The sequence below is a fragment of the Mercenaria mercenaria genome, chromosome 6, assembly GCF_021730395.1.
Source record: "Mercenaria mercenaria strain notata chromosome 6, MADL_Memer_1, whole genome shotgun sequence".
In the NCBI taxonomy this organism is placed as follows: domain Eukaryota; kingdom Metazoa; phylum Mollusca; class Bivalvia; order Venerida; family Veneridae; genus Mercenaria; species Mercenaria mercenaria.
This window is the reverse complement of record NC_069366.1, coordinates 24,954,821-24,979,387: the sequence shown is the minus strand read 5'-3', so window position 1 is coordinate 24,979,387 and position 24,567 is coordinate 24,954,821. Positions and strand designations below refer to the sequence as shown.

General features: G+C 37.1%; 2 protein-coding genes across 2 annotated transcripts in view; one reads left to right on the top strand and one right to left on the bottom strand.

Annotated features, from left to right (window-relative positions):
• Positions 1-12,531, bottom strand: part of LOC123550618 (kinesin-like protein KIFC3) — a 59,524-nt gene extending 46,993 nt beyond the window's left edge. Inside the window, exon 1 of the mRNA XM_053546715.1 lies at positions 12,447-12,531. The gene's annotated coding sequence lies outside the window, so the exon portion shown is untranslated. The remainder of the gene's footprint in view (positions 1-12,446) is intronic.
• A 6,251-nt stretch (positions 12,532-18,782) lies between these two features.
• On the top strand, positions 18,783-21,091 carry LOC123550262 (testis-specific serine/threonine-protein kinase 4-like). Its single transcript, XM_045338689.2, has 2 exons — positions 18,783-19,643; positions 20,537-21,091. The coding sequence occupies exons 1-2, from the start codon at positions 18,894-18,896 to the stop codon at positions 21,029-21,031; spliced, it is 1,245 nt and encodes a 414-aa protein (XP_045194624.1). The 5' UTR covers positions 18,783-18,893; the 3' UTR covers positions 21,032-21,091.
• Positions 21,092-24,567: the final 3,476 nt, after the last annotated feature.

Below are 24,567 nucleotides of genomic sequence, written 5' to 3'. Positions count from 1 at the left end.
ATATTTAAATTTTTTATCTTGTTAGAACTGTGAAATGCTATGTTGTTTATATCATTTAATACAACAAATTTTATCACAGATAAAAAATGACTAAACTAAATGCTAAGCATTTCAATTTTTGCTCCAATAAAAATCTAAATAATAATTATGCAAATAACAATTTCAAATCCTAATTTGATCATTTTCTCCAAAAACATAGTGACAAACATCATCAAAGATTACCAGTTGTTCTAATGAAACAAATATCAGAACAAAGGAGCTATGTCCAAGGGGTTAACACCTACCATAATATTCTATTGTTATTTTTCACAGCTATGAAATGCATATTAGCAGGTTAAAGTGAAGTGTCACTGGTAATAAACACAAAATAATAATCCAGTTTGTTGAACAAATTATATATACTATTTGTTCAACAAACTGGCTTAGCATGTGCCATGTAATTGGAAAGTAATTGAAATGTAATTGTCAATTACACCCTAGAACTGTTCTGTAATCAATTAAATTACAATTACATGTACTTGATAAATGACACAATTACAAATTACATTCAATTACTTGGGAAATGTAATTTAATTGCAATTAATTACAATTACATTTTTAATTACCCCAGGTCTGCAGAACGCAAAACAACTCACTGACATATATATTGCAATACATGCATCAGAAAATCACGGGTACTAAACAGTGCCTGCGGTACTGACTGTGCCGACGAGGATTGAAGGCACTTCGCTTCCTGTACCGCAGGTACTTCGTCAATGTTTACAAAAGGAGCGAGATCGGTGGGTGAGTTTTTGTAATTTTTGTCATTTTGTTACTGCATGAAGCATTTTTTCAAAAATCGGGGAATGTAGCGGGGTGTAGATGTATCTTATCTACATACCCATACTAAAATTTATGGCAAATGATCAATTTCATGGAAACGTAAGGACAGATAAGTTGGGAATGAAACGTGATTTTTTCACATCAGTGACTGTTTAGACTCGATTTCTTTTCGCTGACCCAAACGATGTCGTCTCTGCCGTCGTAAATTATATTTATAAATGACATGTGATCTGCTGAAACATAAAATGTGTCCAGAAAATTCCGAATTTGAACGTTATGCCAATTTTGGAAAAGTGCCGCAGCAATTTCGGCGATGCCGCAGCCCCTTCGAGGTGCCGCAGGCACTTTCAAAAAGTATCGAGACATAAATTTGGCCGAAACTAGACAAACAGACAAATGTAAGGACAGAGAAACACAAGGGCAGAAACTAAATGCCCCCATGATACTGTAATAAATTTACTTTATAGTTGTAAAATAAAAGGGACCAAACCTTTGGTACGCTTTAAATATCCATCCATTATGGTGGTATAGGATATATACCAATAAAAATTTCATATAAAATTCAGCTACTTCAGAACAATTTTGTTACAGTTTCTAGATTTTCACTCCATCGTAGACCTATTTTCCACAAGATATCCGTGCAATTTCCTTCAAGAAAACGAAAAGAAAAAAAGGGGTGTTCAGAGTAGTATGCAGTGAAATGCAAGTCAACTGAAGTCAGGTACCCTCATATTGCCGCATTTCAGAAAGCGGCCCTCAGAATAAAGACCCTGCTTTCGTTTTTACAAAAAACAACTCGAAAACATGCGAATATTAGCATGAAAAGTGTCGTATTTTATGTAAAATTCATTCCACGAGTGAAATAATGCCCATTTGGCTCCCGATTTATGCAAAAATTAGGATCTATTTATTAGGGACTTCTTTCACATTTTTGACCAAATTACTGCATTATAACCTCTGCCACGAGATAGGTAGGTAGCTGTCGCGATACTTCAAGAAATTATCATGATAAAGCGAAGTTTTCTAATAAGAGTCTAAATAGTCAAAAGTTTCCTGTAAATATTATTGCGATGATTCACATTATAATCTCGATACCATTTCTGTAAGAGCCGATTGTGGACAGCTGATATTTACTAGCTAGACAGTTATGTCGGTATAAAATCAGAAACTATATTGATGTTTGAAATTTTCTGTAGTTATTTTAATAGCCTAATGTTTCCTGGAAATATTAAGTATTTCTACCAAAAAAAAATATTGTAAAAATTTCAGAAAAATGGAGAACTTAATAAGTATAGCTCATAAACGATCAAACGGGAGAATTTTAATAGTTTTTACATGTACGTAAAAACCTTTTTTTTCCTGCAAACAAAACTTTGGAAAAAAAAAAACATATCGAGCAGCATATGACGGACAGACAAGGCAATATCAAAAAAAGCATAATGTTTGGGAAATACAGTTTGCTTCAACTGACTGGAATGGCCGGAACAATCGCGTACTAGAGTTCAAGATTACCTGCGAAGATAAACCGCTTGCTAATCTTTTTTATATTTGTGAATATAAAATATAATCATACGAATGCGAGTTTTGGAGATTTGGTTAGTTATGGCCAAATTTAATGAAACTTTCTGAAGTGCCTGCGGTACCTCGAAGGGGCTGCGGCATCGTCGAAATGCCTGCGGCACTTTTCCAAAATTGGCATAAAAAGTTCAAATTCGGAATTTTCTGGACACATTTTATGTTTCGCAGATCACATGTCATTTATAAATATAATTTACGACGGCAGAGACGACATCGTTTGGGTCAGCGAAAAGAAATGAGTCTAAACAGTCACTGATGTGAAAAAATCACGTTTCATTCCCAACTTATCTGTCCTTACGTTTCTAGGAAATTGATCATTTGCCACAAATTTTAGCATGGATATGTAGATAAGATACATCTACACCCCGCTACATTCCCCGATTATTGAAAAAAATGCTTCATGCAGTAACAAAATGACAAAAATGACAACAAAAACTCACCGATCTCGCGCATTTTGTAAACATTGACGAAGTACCTGCGGTACAGGAAGCGAAGTGCCTTCAATCCTCGTCGGCACAGTCAGTACCGCAGGCACTGTTTAGTACCCGTGAAAATCCTGGAGCTATAAAGTTTTCTAAAACACAAAGTCTAAAACACATATCAGACAATACCCACCTTGGAGGTACATGTAACAATCGAACATCTATATATTTTCTCTGAAAACCACTCCTCAAAGTAAATCCTATGAAATTTAATAACAGATTGATCCTCAAAATTGTTTAACTGCAAACATTGACATTGCAAATCACAAATCAATAGCTCAAGTTTTCTTTTATTGCATTTACAACAGTTAAAAATTGATTCTACCCCACCGATAAACAAATAACAAAGTCTGAAAGTCAATATAAAGTCGACTTCACTTAGCAGTACTTAAAACGGTAATTTTTCTATCACTGTACATGTATGTACATTAAAAAAATCCTGTATGTTAAAATTCCAATGCCATTATAATTTATGAAACTATTTTTTTGTCTTTCAAGCTTATCAAATCTAAAATATAATTATACAATTTCAACTTTTTCAAAATAAATCATAGGCAAAATATTTACATAAAAACAGAATTAAATGTGGCATAATATGATTTTAAACAGTTCAATAACCATCTGGAATAATTTGTAACACAATATTTACTAGAAAGTGATATATCGCATTTAAACTCCCACTACTTGACCGACCATCGCACCTTGAAATTGCAAATATTAGCTTACTATTCAAATATTACTGAAATTGATCTGTTTTAGCACAGATCCTGTAAAATCAATCTGATTTGACTATTTGACAAATGGCTTTACTATATTTGATAAAAGATATTATATTTGATCTAAACTACTTACAGAAAAATTTACAAGTGTCAAATTTTATCTCCCTAGTTCAAAGTGTCATCTAACACATGTCTAAAGGATTTACATTATGTTTTCAACATTTCCGCTCTAAAATATTTCATCTACCATATCATAAACAGAAAAGCTTTAATAAATACATTTTTGTTTGTAAAGAATAAGCATAGATAGATCTTACAATTACACAAATCTGCATTGTAACTACAGAGCACCTTCAGATCGATTCTAATCAGTATTGATCAAGATTATCTAAGAAAAAAAAAATGTTAGATTAGCATTAGGCATACTTTAGTTTTTATTTCAAATGATACTTTTTAAAGCTACAATGTACTCTTTAATTTTATTTAAAAAAATTGTTAAAAAACCATTTCTTGCCATTCACATGTCACTGTCACAACTTAATTTTTAAAGACAGTTCTTTAATATTATACTCATTTTGAACAATAGTTACAATATCTGAAAGGCAACCATTTAAAATATTTTAATATTTATACAAATGTAATACCTTTAACAGTCAAACCACAAATGGAAAGAGCAATACAGTAGTCTATATTCATAGGTGGTCTTAATGTATTACTTAAACAGGTGGTCTCTGCCAAAAGATGGCTATTACTATTAAATTATTAACACCTTTGTACAGTTTATCCTCTGGATTTCAAAGGTGCACAGTTCAGATATGCAGGAATTGAACTACAGGCATATTAAATATCCAAGCATCTAAACGCTGAACCATGGTTAACCAGATGATAAATCACAAGAAGACATTGTTTATTTTCATTCTAACATACTTATTAAAACATGATTATAAAAGATTATGCTGTAATTTAGCCATACAAATAGTAATGAAGGGTGATATTTTAACTATTTAACATCATGATCATACTGTTCTCTCAACGTTCTGCATGTCAACTACAGCAGATTATAACATGTTTGAGTTCCTTCTTTAACATGACAAAAAAAAAAATCGAGCCATGTTAGAATGTTTCTTTCATCATTTAACAAGAATTCAAATGAAAATAAATTATCTAACTTCTAACATTACCAGTAACTAATAGGACTTATACTTAAGTTGACACATGCTTTGTGGAAGGAAAAAGTGATTGTTGACAACTTATCAATTTATTACTACCCCCCTCTGAGGAAAATCTGCATTTAGATACATGATAAAAATCTTTCTTTTGAGCAGTTAGTTTCAAAACCAGAAATTAATTTCTCAAATTCGGAATGATTTAAAAGCGAATGACATTGGTTTTGTTACTATCTTTCATCAAAATTAAAAAGGGAACAATATTAATAACAAAGTCAACATTTATACAGAGTATTTAAGTATATGTTACAAAGCAAATAGAAACATGTTTTTTAATGACCTCAAATCTGCCTACAAAAATTTGATTAGTCTGATACACCCAGTAACTGATGACTGAGTCACTGACAGATCAAGCAAAAGTAGGGTTTATAATTACAGCTTTTAAAATCTTTTTTTTCAAATTATACAAAGTCATGTATATAAAAGAAGTCACCATAACGCCATATCAATGAAGAGTAAAATTTTTAAATAATGGAATTAATTAATATCATACCTTATTGCCTCATTTTTCAAATACATGTAAATGTATATACTTACAAGTTATTACAAAGGACTGTGGGATTCACATTTAATATTTTAAAGTTCTACAGTCACACTCCATGAAGAATAATTTCAGCCGCATTCCAAAACACACACATACTCATTTTTGACACATACACATTTTTATTCCACTTAGGCAGTCAACATAATTCAAACCAGCAAAAACAATCTGCAAATATGCTGACGAACCTAAGTAAGTGTATGTATGTTTCAATCTTTAATCCCTTCATTCTTCAAATACCTAAACAATAGGATTAATAGCACCTAATTAGAGGTATATTTACCTTTCTCTTACACTTTAACCCTTAAAACACCTAATCTATATTAGACAAGCATTAGAGTGTCAAGCCTTCAAAACATTAAATCCTCCCATAATCCATTTTTCAATATACCATTAAACGATTTTCTGCTTTTAACTGATGTGGGGGCTATTGTCGGTTATATTATGAAGGCAATAAAATTGACATTTTTCACTTTAGAAATCCAATATCAACTGATTTGCGCATGGAACTTTCTACAGCTGTTGAATATTTATTAGGTAAATTTGTTCAGTTCGAAAACTGTTATGCAAAAAATTATTGATAATTATCACAATGTAATAAGCTTTACACAGATACTATGCACAGGGATATAAATTAGCAAGGGCCTCATAGCCCATGGCCCCTAGATTTTGGGCTGGGGCCCTAAATTGTTGGAGAAAATGCCCATATACCTAATGTTAAAAAATCAATTTTGACAGTCTGGACCCCTAAACAAGAGCACCGCCTTGCGGGTGCTGACGCTCATCTGATTTTTTTTGTGTAATAGAAATATTGTCCTACCCATGATTTTCTAAGTCTAAAAAGGGCCATCATTCTTGCAAAAAGCAGGATAGAGTTATGTTTCTTGATGTACAGTGTCCACTTATGATGGTGAAAAACTGTTGCAAGTTTTAAAGCAATAGCTTTGATAGTTTATGAGAAAAGTTGACTTAAACATAATACTCAACCAAGAAAATGATTTTCTAAGTCCAAAAGGGGCAATAATTATTGCAAAAAGCAGGATGGAGTTATGTTGCTTGCTGTACAGGGTCAGCTTATGATGGTGAACAAGTGTTGCAAGTTTCAAAGCAATAGCTTTGATAGTTTAAGAGAAAAGTTGACCTAAACATAAAACTTAACCAAGAAATCTGATACTTTCTAAGTCCAAAAGGGGCCATAAATCTTGCAAAAAGCAGGACGGAGTTATGTTTCTTGCTATACAGGGTCAACTTATGATGGTGAACAAGTGTTGCAAGTTTTAAAGCAATAGCTTTGATAGTTTAGGATAAAAGCTGACCTAAACATAAAACTTAACCAAGAAAACGGATTTTCTAAGTCCAAAAGGGGCAATAAATCTTGCAAAAAGCAAGATGGAGTTATGTTTCTTGATGTACAGGGTCTGCTTATGATGGTGAACAAGTATTCCAAGTTTCAAAGCAATAGCTTTGATAGTTTAGGAGAAAAGTTGACCTAAACATAAAACTTAACCAAGAAATCTGATATTTTCTAAGTACAAAAGGGGCCATAAATCTTGCAAAAAACAAGATGGAGTTATGTTTCTTGCTATACAGGGTCAGCTTATGATGGTGAACAAGTATTCCAAGTTTCAAAGCAATAGCTTTGATAGTTTAGGAGAAAAGCTGACCTAAACATAAAACTTAACCAGGCAACGCCGACGCAGACGCCGACGCCGACAACCGCTCAAGTGATGACAATAACTCATCATTTTTTTTCAAAAAATCAGATGAGCTAATAAAAACCATGTATGCAGTGAAAATTCATTCTGATATTCCAAGACAACTGAAGGTAACTCAGGGTTTTTTTTACCAGGAGGAGAAGGGGCCCAGGCCTGTGATTTGGCGGAAAAAAGGGATACAAGAGGGCCAAGATGGCCCTAGGTTGCTCACCTTAGTAACACACCATAACAGTGTAAACATGTCTGACCTAATGATTTCATGGAGACAAATATTCTGACAATTTTTCATTAAGATTGGAGCAAAAAATGTGGCCATTTAAGTGTAAACAAGCATTTTCTTTGATTTGACCTAGTTTTTGACCCAACATGACCCAGATTAAAACTCGTCCAAGATTTCATGAAAACAAACATTATGATAAAGTTTCAAGAAGATTGGAGCAAAAACTCTAGAGTGTAAACAAGCTTTTCCTTTAATTTGATCTAGTGTCCTAGTTTTTGACCCCACGTGACCCAATTTATGAACCATCCAAGACTTCATGATAACAAACATTCTGACCAAGTTTCATGCACATCAAATGGAAAATGCAGCCCTTAGTGCCAACACAAAGTTTGCCTTTGATTAAACCAGGTGATTTAGTTTTTGACCCGAGATGACCCAGATTCGAACTTGACCTAGATTTTATCATGAAATCATTCAGATCAAATTTCACGAATATGAAGTAAAAATTGCAGCCCCTATTGCACATACACAATTTTTCTTTGATTTGATCGGGTGACCTAGTTTTTGACCCAAGATGACTCATATTTAACCTTGACAGATGTTTCATCAAGACAAACATTCTGACCAATTCTCACGAGTTTCAAACTTCAATTGTGGTCTCTATTGTTTACAAGATTTTCCTTTGATCCATTCAAATTAAAATAAAGGGTCCCTTAAAGGTTATTTGCCAAAAATTCACTCCAGAGTTGTCTACCCCGATTGTCTGGGTCCACTTGATCACATAAATGAAATTTGGAACCAATCGTGCGTAGTTACCAAAATATGTTCATTTTAATTAAAGACAAAGGGAGGTAATTTGAAATAAATCAGTCTAGAGTTATCTACTTTCATAATCTGTGACCACCTGAAGACATATACTTGAAGTTACAAATCAATCACATACGCATGATTAGGGCTGGTGAAGAAAGAAAAATGCAAAACAATGTGAAATATATAGCAATTTTTGTAAATCAAGGGCACATAACTCTGGTCCTAATAAACCGATTTAGCGCTTGGAACTCGTCCATGATCTTTTAATCATACACATTCTGTGTAAATATTATTTGGATTGGTGAAGAAATGAAGTTGCTTTGTGTGCAAACAAGGGAAAATATAGCAATTTCTGTAAAATCAAAGGCGAGAAACTCTAGGTTTCACTCACAACCGAACTCATCATTCTGATATCTTATGCTCATACACATTCTGAATAAATATGAATTGGATTGCTGAAGAAAATTCAAGGAATGAAGGTGTTATAGTGTAAACAAGGTAAAATACAGGGATTTTTGCAAAATCAAGGGCCCATAACTCTGATCCTACTTGTCTGATTTTGTTCAAAATTGAACTCATCCAAGATCTTAATTAAGGCAATACATTACTTTGTAAAACTGTTTTGCATTGGCAAAGAAATGAAGGTGCTAGAGTGTAAAATATAGTAATTTTTGTAAATTGACAAGGGCAAATAACTCAGGTCCTAACAGCCCGATTTTGCTCATAATCGAACTCATACAAGAGGTCATACACATTCTAGGTAAATATGATTAGGTGGGTGGTGGTCTAGTGTTAACACGCTTGACTGTCAATCCAGAGGTCAGGGGTTTGAATCCCTGTCCAGACACTGGAAATTTCTGAGATGCTCTCAAGTGTCTCCCACCTACGGTAACTTAGAGGCCTGTCCTGGTTCTTTCCTGGAAAGACGGCTTCGCGTGTATCGGTGCTATACACCGGGCACTTTAAAGAACCAGACTGTCTATTCACAAAGAGGTAGGCTAAGTTAGCCGGACAAGTCTGTATCTAAAAAGGATTTTTCTCTATCTGTTCTGGGGGCTTTATCTCATTCTGTCCCTCTGTCAGATCACTCTGTGTCTGTACTAGTAGAGGATGAATTTCGCACTCTGTGTGGGTGCATTTGCTGTAAGTAAAGCGCCTTTGAACGTGTTTAGGGTGTAATAAAAATCTGGTATAATAATAATATTAGGATTGCTGAAGAAATGAATATGATGAGTGTAAACAAGGTGAAATATAGCAAATTTTGTCAATCAAGGGCACATAACTCTGGTCCTACCAGTCAGATTTTGCTCATATTGAGTCAGATTTTGCTCATATTGAGTCATAATCGAACTCATCCAAGATCTTGAGGTTGTACACATTATACATAAATATGAATGGGATTGGTGAAGAAATGAAGACCTATCTATGCTACTAGAGTGTAAACAAAGTGAAATATGCATACAGTCCGGTGTTTGTGCAAATGTTTTTATCAGTTATTGTTTTTATACTGTTAAATGGTGTTTATACAGAACATTTCTGAATCAGAAAGTCCATAGCAAGTGACATGTAAAAGTGGTTTACTGAAAAAAACAAGCAGCTGCGTTCAATAAACGCTTGATGCCCCCGGTGGCATCCTTGTTGATACAAAGCAACCCAAGTCCAAAACGAGGTCAAGTTCAAAGTCAAACTGAGGTCAGGTGATGTCTGAAGATGGGGAATGGTCACAGGTTACATCTGCATTAGTATAAAGTCATTCTAGTTAGGGGTATTGATGCTAGACGAAACGGTCCCATTTGATTAACCTCGTATGGACGGACGAACAGACGGCTGGACAGGACATCAGTTGATGCTGGGGGCATAAAAATCCAGACCCATGAAGTTTTAAGCCTGTGACCAGAAACAACATTTTTTTAACCTAGTAGGGAGCGAATGCGCCCTGACAAATACAGAGTATTTTTAATCAGCGCCTTTGCCCTCTTGGCCACCATGGCAGTTGACTTTTGTAGCGAGCATTTTTATTATAACCACTGATGATATCTGTGTCCCAGCTCTACTGGTAAATTTGACTGCGCTGCCAAACTCGGATCTATTCTCGCATTCCTTGGACAAGCAATTTGTAATATTTACATTCGCCCTATTCTTTTCCATTGAAAATTATGATGTTCATTTTGTATGAACAGCAAAAGGAAAGGTGCGAATGTTACGTCATCGCTGCTTAGTGATAACCGACCGCTGTTTTGACGATGTATAGTCGGGGAGAACGTTCCTTAGATGACGTCGCAGTTGTTCCGTCTGGTGAACAGAATGGCCAGGAAGCTGACTTTAATATTAAATGCCACAAATTGCGTGAAATAAATTTTATAATATAATCTTATCAATGGAAAGGTAATACAAGAGCACCGCCTTGCGGGTGCTGACACTCATCTGATTTTTTTTTGTGTAATAGAAATATTGTCCTACCCATGATTTTCTAAGTCTAAAAAGGGCCATCATTCTTGCAAAAAGCAGGATAGAGTTATGTTTCTTGATGTACAGTGTCCACTTATGATGGTGAAAAACTGTTGCAAGTTTTAAAGCAATAGCTTTGATAGTTTATGAGAAAAGTTGACTTAAACATAATACTCAACCAAGAAAATGATTTTCTAAGTCCAAAAGGGGCAATAATTATTGCAAAAAGCAAGATGGAGTTATGTTGCTTGCTGTACAGGGTCAGCTTATGATGGTGAACAAGTGTTGCAAGTTTCAAAGCAATAGCTTTGATAGTTTAAGAGAAAAAGTTGACCTAAACATAAAACTTAACCAAGAAATCTGATATTTTCTAAGTCCAAAAGGGGCCATAAATCTTGCAAAAAGCAGGACGGAGTTATGTTTCTTGCTGTACAGGGTCAACTTATGATGGTGAACAAGTGTTGCAAGTTTTAAAGCAATAGCTTTGATAGTTTAGGATAAAAGCTGACCTAAACATAAAACTTAACCAAGAAAACTGATTTTCTAAGTCCAAAAGGGGGAATAAATCCTGCAAAAAGCAAGATGGAGTTATGTTTCTTGATGTACAGGGTCAGCTTATGATGGTGAACAAGTATTCCAAGTTTCAAAGCAATAGCTTTGATAGTTTAGGAGAAAAGTTGACCTAAACATAAAACTTAACCAAGAAATCTGATATTTTCTAAGTACAAAAGGGGCCATAAATCTTGCAAAAAGCAAGATGGAGTTATGTTTCTTGCTATACAGGGTCAGCTTATGATGGTGAACAAGTATTCCAAGTTTCAAAGCAATAGCTTTGATAGTTTAGGAGAAAAGCTGACCTAAACATAAAACTTAACCAGGCAACGCCGACGCAGACGCAGACGCCGACAACCGCTCAAGTGATGACAATAACTCATCATTTTTTTTCAAAAAATCAGATGAGCTAATAATGTAAATATAAGAAATGAAACTATTATTTTCGGTGTTCATGCATCGTTCATTTCGCATGAACACCGGAAAAAATCATTTCATTTCTTAATTGAAACTCCCGGAAGTAAGTTATCTTTAGTTTTTATCTGCATTGACAGTGAATGGTAATTTTCAAAACATGCTGAAATTGTCACAGGTGCCCGGCCCATGACCTGGACCCTCTCGCCCCAAACCCATACACTATAACCCTCCATGTTTTTAAAAATAAAAAAATGATCATCCAAATCCAGTAAAACACTATCAAAATATTCACATTACAATCACAGGTGGCAGTATCATAGATTGGTCACCCCCTCCCCACTGCTACAACCCTGAAAAAAATCTGACATTCTCAGGCATTCCTTAAAATCCCCACCCTACAAAACCCCTGATACAACCCAAAAAAAAAAAAATCTCAACTATCAAAACAATAATTATTATTGTTTTGATAGTTGAGATTTTTTTTTTTTTGGGTTGTATCAGGGGTTTTGTAGGGTGGGGATTTTAAGGAATGCCTGAGAATGTCAGATTTTTTTCAGGGTTGTAGCAGTGGGGAGGGGGTGACCAATCTATGATACTGCCACCTGTGATTACAATCAAATAAACAGTTTCAAACAAAAATATAAAAGTACAGTATACGCGTATTTGCATTTTAAGTCTAAAAATATTGGCCGATATCTGGGATTTGACCTCCAATTGTTTGTGGATAAAGTTTTTATAGAATAACAATTCATCCTGAACCACAGTTTCGAAAATATCGAGTACGATACAACGATCCACCGAAAGAAATACCCGAAATATTGTAACCTTGAAAAAATCTAATACTTTCTCAAGTAGTTTTTCAATCAAATATTTTCATACAAAAATAAGGATGGAGCTTTTGTTTCTGTTAACTCACATTTGATCATCCTTCTCACGTTTTCAGTTTTTTTCGGGTTGCTATTTCAACTTCGAAATATTGCGGACATGTGCACACGTTAATATGACGTCACAAAAACGGTGTACCTAATGTCCGAAATGATAAAATTAAACGAAATGGAAGAGGTGCAAAAAATAATTTACATAATACATAATTGACCAACGTTGCACAGAGTTTTTTTTATAAAAGTTCCCAAATTAAAGGTTGTTAGAAAATAAATGTTGTCATGGCAATAAAACCAACTCATATTAAAAATATGTAGGGATATACCTGAAGGATATCTGTAGGATGATTGTGGGCTCTGTAGTAAAGACTATATGTCCTTTTTAAGCCTCTCTTCTTGCAGACTTTATTTATGACAGTATTACTGCAAGTTCTAAAAACTAATTTGGTAGTTGTGTTGGTAAAACATAAAGAGTACTTAATACAAACAGTCGTCCCATGACAACATCTATGCTGCCGTGGTCTCAAAACTGGTACAAGCATGTCTTCCTGCCAGTGACGGTCAAGCCTGATCTTGAAACTATGGACATCCTTTGCATCAACTACTTCTTACGTATGTTTATTACTATTAACGCTATAACCTTTGTATAAAGTCTGATGATGACCGTCTATATCTCAAAAGATCAATGGATTGAGCCCCGGCAGCTTTTTTTGCAGATTTTTACCGAACGTTCCAATGTTGAATCTGGCGATTTTACAGAAGGTTGGATGTATCTATCAATACAGAGGACTGTTATTACAACCATCATATATTTTGATCGGCTATAATTGAAAAATTTGCCAACCTTCATCAAAGGAAACTCGAGCTCAAAAGTCTTATTTACTGAGAGTGCGATGTCATACAATCCGCATCAGTATTATTATAATAATTGTTTAACGGGTTACGTGAGTGGGTTTTTTTTCCGGACAAAGCGTCTATACAGTTCTCAGCACTTTTCTCAAACACTACGCCCAACTCATTTTCGTGGAAAATTGTGTGAATTTTCTCAACAAGAGGGTCATGATGACCCTGGATCGCTCACCTATGTATTATGAGCTACATGTATCAAATGTCAAACTGATGCTAAAATATTAAGAAAGTAGGTCACATTCATGGTCATTTAAAGTCAGTTTTAAGATCGGTGTGCAAAACTGTACATGTCATCCAAATTTCAAAGCTGTATCTTGAAAAACAAGAAATGGATCAGTAGGTCACATTCAAGGTCACTGAAAATCAGTTTTCAGATCCGTGTGTGCAGAACTGTAAATGTCATCCAAATTTCAAGGCCGTATCTTAAAAAGCAAGAAAGTAGGTCAGTAGGTCACATTCTTGGTCACTGAAAGTCAGTTTTAAGATCGGTGTGCAAAACTGTACATGTCATCCAGATTTCAAGGCTGTGTCAACAGAACAAAGCTGTATCTTAAAAAACAAGAAAGTAGGTCAGTAGATCTGGGTCAAATGACCCCTAATCACTTGGGATCATCAGGTAATTATAATTAAACAGTCTAGGAAATATGATCTGATAATTTTTAAGTAGATTCTATTTTTTCCTAAATACCTTATGCACTATACATATAACAAGTGATCCCCGGGGCGGGGCCTCATTTCACCCCAGGGGCATAATTCGAACAATCTAGAGATCAACTAAGCAATGATGCATACCACATATCAAAGGCATAGACCTTGAACATTCAGACAAGAAGATTTTGATTTAGTTTTTCCTATATAAATCTATGTAAAACTGGGACCCCCTGGGTGGGGCCTCTTTTCAACTAAAGGACCACTAGGCAATGCAACATACCAAATATCAAAAGCCTGGGCTTTTCAGTTTCAGATAAGAAGATTTTTAAAGTTTTTCCTATACAAGTCTATATAACCATGTGACCCGGATCTGGGCGGGGCCATATTTGACCCTAGGGGGATATTTTGAACAATATTGGTAGAGGACCACTAGATGATGCTACATACAAAATATCCAAGCCCTAAGCCCTGTGATTTAAGACAAGAAGATTTTTAAGTCTTTTCCCTATATAAGCCCATATTTGACCTAGGGAAATAATTTGAAAAATCTTGGTAGAGGACCACTAGATGATGCTACATACCAGATATCAAAGTCCTAGGCCCTGTGGTTTTGGACAAGAAGATTTTCAAAGTTTTTCCCTATAAATCTAGGTAAACCATGTGACCCCCCCCCCCCCCCCCCCCCCCCCCCCACACACACACACTCTGGGGCCATATTTGACCCTAGGGGGATGATTTTAACAAACTTGCTAGAGGACGATTAGATGATTAGATGATGCCACATACCAAATATCAAGATATTAGACAAGAAGAATTTTAAAGTTTTTCCTTTCGGTTGCCGTAGCAACCAGACTTCTGTATGGAATTCATTTCTTTGACTACTTGTTAATGAGTATCATGCAAGGAACATTCCTGTGAAGTTTCATCAAAATTGGACTGGTGGTTTAGGCTGGAAGTTGTTGACGGACGACGACGGACGCCGGACAATCATGGACCACAAAAGCTCACCCTGGACCACAAAAGCTCACCCTTGAGCACTTCGTGCTCAGGTGAGCTAAAAATAAAGCGACACATAAATGCTGAGCAGTTCATTAGAGAGGGGGTAGCGGGGTGTGTGACTTAAATCTACCGCATACACAGGTCATATTTTAACGATAAAAACAAGCCCATCCAAACAGATTTTGATGACAAATCGGAATGAAACCCATATGAGCCGCGCCATGAGAAAACCAACATAGTGGCTTTGCGACCAGCATGGATCCAGACCAGCCTGCGCATCCGCGCAGTCTGGTCAGGATCCATGCTGTTCGCTTTCATAGTCTATTACAATTAGAGAAACCGTTAGTGAACAACATGGATCCTGACCAGACTGCGCGGATGCGCAGGCTGGTCTGGATCCATGCTGGTCGCAAAGCCATTATGTTGGTTTTCTCATGGCGCGGCTCATATATTTTGAAAAGAAAAATTGTTCCTGTTACACTTTGACCTCTTCAGAATGATGTGTGATAGAAGTATAATAATTTTCTTCTTTTAGTTTTCAAAGTAAACAAACGAAAGAATAACCTTGTAAGAGAAATGATGTATATGAAAGACGACAGTAGAAATTTGCTGATGTTATTTTCAAACATTTTCTGACAAAGTTGAATCTCACATAAACTCCCTTAGTTGTCATGTATAGCATTATGACCCCTACTATGTTATACATGATTTTTGAAATTCTCATAAACTGGTGAGATTGTTCAAAGTTTGCACACAAAACACAAAATGATCAGTTGTCTTCCTTACCTAATATAATATTTTACGTGGATTAAAATGCATGGTAATAAGTATACAAGGCTCAAAATTTCCCGTTACACCCAATCGCCACATGTGCCATCACATGACATGCTTCTTGATCCTGACATGAAGAAAGTTTAAGTTAGCTGTTTTCCTTCAGACATCTTTCAGTGGGTTCCCAATGTCTTGTGCGCGTTGAAATTTTGTTGTGACAGATCTATACAAATGTAAAACACAAATGAGCCGCACCATAAGAAAACCAACATAATGCATTTTCGACCAGCATAGATCCAGACCAGCCTGCGCATCCGCACAGTCTGGTCAGGATCCATGCTGTTCGCTTTCAAAGCCTATTGCAATTTGAGAATCCATTAGCGAACAGCATGGATACTGACCAGACTGCGCGGATGCGCAGGCTGATCTGGAACCATGCTGGTCGCAAACGCACTATGTTGGGTTTCTCATGGTGCGGCTCAAATATTTCTATATTTTCAAGAAATCCCAAGGACAGGGTGTACGTTCCGAACAGATTTGCACATAAATCACAAATACTTTTGCTGAATATATAATGTCCAAATGGCCCAAAATGCACCATTCTAATTGAAGGATTCAATTTATTAGAGTCCTCCCTTACCTAATATGGTCCTTATTCGTCATGCATCTGGACCCGGGCCTGCTACAGGACCACATTATTTAGATTGAGGAGCTGTATATTAATCATCGGATAAATTCGATTTTGATAACCTAGAAAATATCAGTTGTTCGTTTGGCAAATGTATAAGACATGATAAACGCAAAGTGTATATACTGAATACATCGTTGTGCCTGCCACATTAGCGCAATGCGAAATAATACTACCTTTAAAAATCGTTCATCGGTATGTGGAGCATGCCCCAAGACCCCCAAGCGAACTGCTGAGCAGGCTGCAACCGTTCAAAGTCCTCAGCTACGCCCCTAGCGTCTAGATAAATAAAAAATAATAGACAACAACTTTATTTTCTGAAGGTTACATACTAAGTGTACAGATACAAATATCGTACAACTTAACGTCTGTTTCTCGAGCCGAGATTACATTTGTTGCAAAATGCAGACTTCAACGTAAATGATACGTAGTATCTAATAAAAGGAAAAATGCGTTGTTTTTTTTTTCTGAGGGAATATGCAACATATCTCACCTTGAGGCGAGATAATTTCCACATTTTCTCTCGCGTTACGGTTTTCCTACTTTACAGTATGGTGGCTGATTTCTGCCATTTCGCGTTTTCGCCCCGCGACCCCGCCGAGCGGAAACACGAGAATTAACAAGTTAAAATGGCGGGGGCGCGGGGCAAAAACTCGCTATTTAGCGTGGGCGCGGAGCGAAAACTCGCTGTTTAGCGGGGTCGCGGGGCGAGATTTAGTAACTGGTATGTCGGGGGCGCGAGACGAAAACACGATAATTAGCGCTGCTTAAACGTCGAGTTTTCGCACCGCGCCCCGACATCCAGTTACTAAATCTCGCCCCGCGCCCTCGCAGATTATCGTGTTTTCGCTTCGCGCCCCCGCTAAATAGCGAGTTTTCGCCTGGCGCCCGCGCCATTTTATCTTGTTAATTTTCGTGTTTTCGCTCGGCGGGGTCGCGGAGCGAAAACTCGCTATTTGGTAGGGGCGCGAAGCGAAAACACGATAATTAGCGGTGTCGAGGGGCGAGGTTTAGGAACTGGAATGTCGGGGTGCGGTGCGAAAACTCGGCGTTTAAGCAGCGCTAATTATCGTGTTTTCGCCACGCGCCCCCGACATACCAGTTACTAACTCTCGCCCCGCGACCCCGCTAATTATCGTGTTTTCGCTCCGCGCCCCCGCTAAATAGCGAGTTTTCGCCCCGCGCCCCCGCCATTTTAACTTGTAAATTCTCGTGTTTTCGCTTGGCGGGGTCGCAGGGCGAAAACGCGAAATGGCAGAAATCAGCCACCATATTACAGTGAGATATATTCCACATTCACTCAAAACAAACAAATATTTTCTATGTACATGTATTTTATCGACGTTTCAACTCTATTGGCCGGATGTATAAGCTAGTGTTAAGATCCGCCGGTCAAACGGGTTGCATGAAACGCCTTCTTAGGTAACCGTTACAATTCTTGGCCAAGATATGGCTTGGTTGCGCGACGAAAGTTTCACGGCAATGATTTCTCAGTGGACACTTCTTGTACAAACCTGGTTGTTAGTAGGTCTATCGCCGTATCATATGCCTTTTATCAAGATAAACAAGTAAAAAGGTGAAGTATGGAAGCTAATGCGATATATAAAAATAGCGAAGTTTTCTGGGGGGTGGGGGGGGGGGGGGGATCTCAATAGTCTAAACTTTCCTGGAAATAGTATTGCTATAATTTACACATTTTGCGCAAGTGCTCGTAATTGGCATTTTGTTAAACATATTTTATTCCCAACAATATACATACTTATATTTGGCATTTATTAGCTAGATAGCTGTCTCGATACGTTCAGAAATTATCTTGACATTTCAAACTTTTCTGAAAACTTTATCTCAATAGCCTAAATTTCCTGGAAATCAAAAGCATATCTTGAAAGTACTAATTTATTGTGATATTATTTTCAGAACAATGCACAACTTTGCTGGAATGTTAAGTATATTTTTGTGATAACTACCAAGTATCTCGTGGCACTTTCAAGCACTGCCGCGAAATTCTGCGCTAAAATATTTTTAGAAGGTAAATAAAATTTCTAGGAGATACTTTTTGTTGAAATGTAATCAGAAAAATATACACCTTTCTTGGACAATACAATATTAGCGTGACAGCCACTAACTATCTCGTGGGAGAAATATGCCACTTAAATATTGTATGTTTCATCTCATCTGCGTAAAATAAATTGAAAACTATAATTCATCCTCTGGGTTTCTAGCAAACGCAACATTCTTGTCCAGGAAGCAACTGCGTTGGACAAAAACATTCATTTGAAATACGCGTTAAGCCGCCGTCAGAGTTACGCGCCATGTCGCAATATTTACCTCCCTTTTATATCGACGTCGTTGCTAGGCAATAACGGACGATCGTTCAAAAGTAGACGCACGCCGCTGCGGATCTTTTGCCTTCAAAAATGGCGTGAAAGGCAAAGATGTAAAAGTTAGACCATGACAGGAGTGTATGATGGGGTCTGTGAGTGATGGTACCGAAAAGAAAAACTTGCACAGCAAAACAGCAGAAGAACTTAAGGCAAAGAAAGAGGAAACGGCGCTAAGGTCAAGGTCGTCTATAAAGATAAAAGGCAGCACAGCGCTTAAACTTTTAGAATCGCAGGGTTATATAGTTGGGAGGACTCTCGGCAGTGGATCATACGCTTCTGTAAAAAGTGCATACGATATAAAAAGAAAACATAAAGTAGCTATAAAAATCATAAACAAGAAAAAGTCCTTTGACGAGTACCTCAAGAAATTTTTGCCGCGCGAGACGCAAGCCATGCAAACGCTTGGTCAACATTATGCATTGATTAGATTCTATCAACTCATAGAAACAACAAGTAGATTTTTCTTCATAATGGAACTAGCTGACAATGGGGACCTTCTAACTGAGATAAAAGCGAAAGAATATATTAAAGAAGACCAAGCTGGTCAGTGGTTTATTCATTTGCACGACGGTATAAAATTCATGCATAGTAAGGGGCTTGTGCATCGTGACATCAAATGCGAAAATTTGGTACTGAACGCTAAGAACATACTGAAAATAACAGATTTTGGCTTCGCAAAGAAAATAGGTAAAGCAAAGAGCGGCGGACCCCTGTTAAGCGAAACATTTTGTGGAAGTTATGCGTATGCCCCTCCTGAAATACTGAAAGGGATATCATACAATCCGGAAATAGCCGATGTCTGGAGTATGGGAGTCGTTTTATTTACCATGGTATGTTATTTCTTCTTTTTTTTTGAAATAACTATAACACTAAACAAAGATAGTTTATGTTCAACTTATCAAATCAAATTTTGGTCATTAAATTCGTTTCTGAGCCATTATTGTAACTGAAACACATACTGATTTTATTGAATATTCTTTACATTTAAGCAGAGCAGGTTTCTCAGTTGAACCGCTATTTCGCATAATAGATGTAAGTTTGCAAACATTTCTACTATGTAGGCCCTATAAAAACTACTTACTTTTCAAAAATTCTAAATTACACCAGTCCAACGGAAATCGGGTTTACATATAAAGATTTTTTTTTTTGTTTAGTTGAATTACCAGTTTCTGGAACCAAAATAATACATCTTAAACAATTACATGTAAATGGAAAAAGTCACAAGGCTGGTATTGTTCAAAGCGAGACCTCGGGTAGCATTATGTACTTGCTAATATATATCCTGAAACGGAAATTAATTTTGAAATATTCGCATTACGTTTGCTTTGCATTCTGGTAATAAAGCAATTTGCAACAAAAACATAATCAGTTTCCACGGTAGAGCTAACGCACGTTTCAGTCGATTCCAACGTACGTTTCAGTCGATTCCAAAAAGAAAAAAAAACTGTTTTACACCGTATTTTATATGAATTCTAAATGATCTGGCATTTTTGGTAACTTTGTAATACCGTATTATGTTTCAATACAAGTAAAAGCTGGTGTTTTATTTTGTGAAGTTAGGGGTAAGCCTGGATAACCAGAATTCATTTATTTACTTGTATTTCGTATAATAACATCGACTTTCAGTTCATACGAAATGCATGAAATGTTGGCCGAACTTGGTTATTTTCTCTATTTATATGCATGAAATAATACATCAAAGTATGTGTTCGTACTTTTTTAGGTGTATGGACGACTTCCATTTGACGACAGCGACACCAAGAAATTGCTGAAGCAGGTACAAAGTCGAGTTATATTTCCGGCAACACCGGAAGTCTCCGAAATATGCCGACTATTGATTTTGAAAATATTTGCCAAGGCTTCCGATCGTATTCCCTTGAAAAACTTCAAAGCGGACGCATGGTTCAAACTGCAGAAAGAATCGAAGAAATTCGAGGGAGCAGACGACAGTAAAGCAGACGGAAAACAGTCAATAGATATGGATTCGAGTAAAGTGACTGTTCGAGATAAATGTAATAATGAAAATATGGCAAAAGAAGACACAATTAATAATAAAGTACATGACGAGCCAGCAATTGAAAGAACAATATTAGACCAATGTGAACGAATGTCTGGCTGTGTGGACAGAACTGAAGGAAAAGAAGTCTGCATCAAGCAAGACGACAAGGTGACTTGTCTATCGCTTTCTGATCTAAAAGAGCACAGCGGAAATCTGTAAAGACAGTTTGTTGTTTTCAATGATTTTTGTTGATAAAGTCAATACAATTATATGTTGATAGTTCAGTGTATACATATTACCTGTGTATAGTTGAGGTTGGTAGTTCATTCATTCATGGATGAATTTTCGACAGGCAGGTCGGTGTGTTCTGTCAATCAACTCTCATCCTGCTTTGCTTTTCAAAATCATACCCACACTATAGATGCGTTGTGATTCGGAACTGTGTGATTTCCTTTCCGTGCTAAACATGGATATTTCCAAACCAAAGTTCCGAAAGGAGTGATAGCCAGTGCTTACTGAGTGACATTTCAGGGTAAGGGTTAGGGTTAAGTTGGATTTATACAAGGCAGTCTGAAATACAGCTAAATCCCCCGCCACTGTTACGGATAGTGAAAGGGTAAACTTTGACCTTGAGCTGTGACCTTGACCTTGAGCTGACATGGCTGACTCATGCATTCTGCACATCGTCTTGATGAGATGACCAAAAAGCTTTGACCTTCAGTTGTGACCTTGACCATGAGTTGACATGACTGACTCACGAGTTCTTGATGAGGTGATCATTTGACCCAAGTTTGATGAAAATCCTTCAAGGGGTTTAGGAAATAAAGAGTGGACACTAAATGGAAGGCTCAAACCTTTGACCCTAAATCGTGACCTTGACCTTGAGCCTGCATGGCTGACTCATGAGTTCTGCACATCGTCTTGATGAGGTGATCATTTGACCTAGGTTTCATATGAATCCTTCAAGGAAATTAGGAGATACAAAGCGGACACAAAATAAAAGGCTCAAACCTTTGACCCTAAGTTGTGACCTTGACCTTGAGCCAGTATGGCTGACTCATAAGTTCTGCACATTGTCTTGATGAGGTAATTATTTGACCCAAGTTTTATAAAATTCCTTCAAGGGGATTAGGAGATATAGAGCGGACACGAAACGGAAAGCTAAAAGATTTGACCTTGAGTTGTGACCTTGACCTTGAGCCAGCATGGCTGACTCATGAGTTCTGCACATCGTCTTGATGAGGTGATCATTTGACCCAAGTTTCATGAAAATCCTTCAAGGGGTTTAAGAGATACAGAGTGGACACAAAATGGAAGGCTCAAACATTTGACCCTAAGTTGGGACCTTGACCTTGAGCCGGCATGGCTGACTCATGAGTTCTGCACATCGTCTTGATGAGGTGATCATTTGACCCAAGTTTCATGAAAATCCTTCAAGGGGTTTAGGAGATATGGAGCGGACACGAAAGTGTTACGGACGGACGGACGGACGGACGGACGGAAGGACGAACGTTCCTACATATGGGTATTTACGTGGCTATTCTTTTGTTCTCTCTATTGTTCTTTTAGCCACGTAAAAGAAAAATAGCCACATAGAAGCCTTACGGATTGAATGACATCAAAGAAAAAGTACAGTTACCTATTGTTCCTATAGCCACTTAAGTATGCAAATGTGGGCTCGGAAAGACGGACGGACGGAGACCATTTCTGTAACCTCCACCACTCGTGGCGGGGGAATTAAAAAAATAAATATGGCACTATTTTTAAACGTCCAGAACATTTGTGTGATGCGGTCACATAGAAATAAAAGGAACGAGGCTGAAACTTTGTAGTTGATTTAGAGCTATAGCCAGTTGCTATAGCCTGGCTAAACATTGTTAAATAAAACAAACGTTTCATATGTAGATGTAAAGGTAGTAAGCTGTTTAGTTTAATTAAGTACTTAAATGTTAAAAAAGTTAATGTATTATGAAAACGAAAAATTATCTAATCATTTACTTGACTTTTGAAATAGTGTGCATACACGTTGCACACATGTGAAAATAGTATGGATTTATAGTTTTTTAAACATAATTATTCCCAAATAGTAAACATATACATTGATACAAAGTCATATAGTGAATATTATAACTTAGGAAAGGATAAGAATGGAAGACAAGTCTTATAGAATTTTTCTCCTTCGCGGACAATTAACTTGTAGACATACTAAATTTGAGCCGTGCCATGAGAAAACCAACATAGTGGGTGTGCGACCAGCATGGATCCAGACCAGCCTGCGCATCCGCGCAGTCTGGTCAGGATCCATGCTGTTCGATAACAGTTTCTCTAATTGCAATAGGCTTTAAAAGCGAACAGCATGGAGCCTGACCAGACTGCGCGGATGCGCAGGCTGGTCTGGAGCCATGCTGGTCGCAAACCCACTATGTTGATTTTCTCATGGCACGGCTCCTATAATTAACGTTACACGTTGCACACATGTGAAAACGGTATGGATTTATAGAGGAGGATGACGATGGGGGTATATCTAAACTTGATGGAAATTGTCATATACAATGTGGGTGATCTTTGAAGTTTAATAATCATATCCATTAAGTTATGTGAAAATTATAGGTAAAAAGGGAGAATATTTCAATAAATATTATTGTCAGGTTATTATATCTCAAGGGCGCAGCATCTTCGCTGCTGAACTACAAACAATGATTTTATTCAAAGATGGATCACTATATGGGGTATATTTAAGTAACGGAAACGTAGCAATGATCTGGTGTGGTAAGATACAGCAAGCATTACGGATACGACATCATGTGCTTTAGTTTGTGTTCAGACCCAGTGTTTTCTTCACAGGAGATAACTCCTGGGGCTATTCAAATTTTGTATAATTATGTCCCTTCTCTTCTTAAAACATTGAATAATCAGAGCCAAGAATAATCGGGCAGAAATATAAAAGGGTAAACATGAGAGAGGTTAAAAATATCTAATTGTTAGCCAGACTACATTTGCTTTGAAACATTATGTCGCTAAGTGTTTCCGCCCTTCGATCTAAGGTCACTCTTACGATCTATGCGTCAGTCGATAGCTTCCCGCCTCAGTACTCACGTCTGTTAGCATGGGATGCATCCAAACTTGACTGAGTTTGCCATGAGAGGTAATATAAAGTTTTATAGGCCACTGTGGCCATATAAAAGGTTTTATCAAGAGATTATGACCCGACTATTTTGAGACGCACCGCATGTTTGGTGTTAAGCCATTTTACGGTTGAACGCTACGCTTTCAACTTTTGATTGTTGACGGGTGTAGTTAGGGTAGAGTATAAGGGCACTGATACTTTCTTGCTGTTGAGCTAGCTTATAGCTTTTATAGCGACGTGCTAGAGTGTCCGCCTTAGGTGTGAGAGGTTCTGGGTTCGATTCCCGGTCAGGGTTGAAGTATTTTCAGTCTGTTACATTTGGCGCCCAACGTGGGGCTATATAGTAGAGTAGAGTACAAGAGAGCACTTATACTTCCTTGCTTTTGAGATTGCCTGTATCGCGACGTCGTCGAGAGAGGTTCCGGGTTCGATTCCCGGTCAGGGCTGAAATATTTTCAGTCTATTACATTTGGTGCCCAACGTAAATAACACAGGAGTAGGCATGAATGGTCCAAACTCTTGGAATTCGAGGACGGATTCTTAAATGGAGGGTATGTATGTACATAAGTAGAGTAGAGTATAAGGAAGCACTTACACTTCCTTGCTATTGAGCTAGCTTTTATACTGA

What these genes read in the sequence shown, in the direction of transcription:
- LOC123550262 (XM_045338689.2), top strand. Translation starts at nt 18,894, where the DNA reads ATGATGGGGTCTGTGAGTGATGGTACCGAAAAGAAAAACTTGCACAGC. An exon ending in GAGTCGTTTTATTTACCATG is followed by an intron (nt 19,644 to 20,536) that starts GTATGTTATTTC and finishes GTACTTTTTTAG; the next exon opens with GTGTATGGACGACTTCCATT.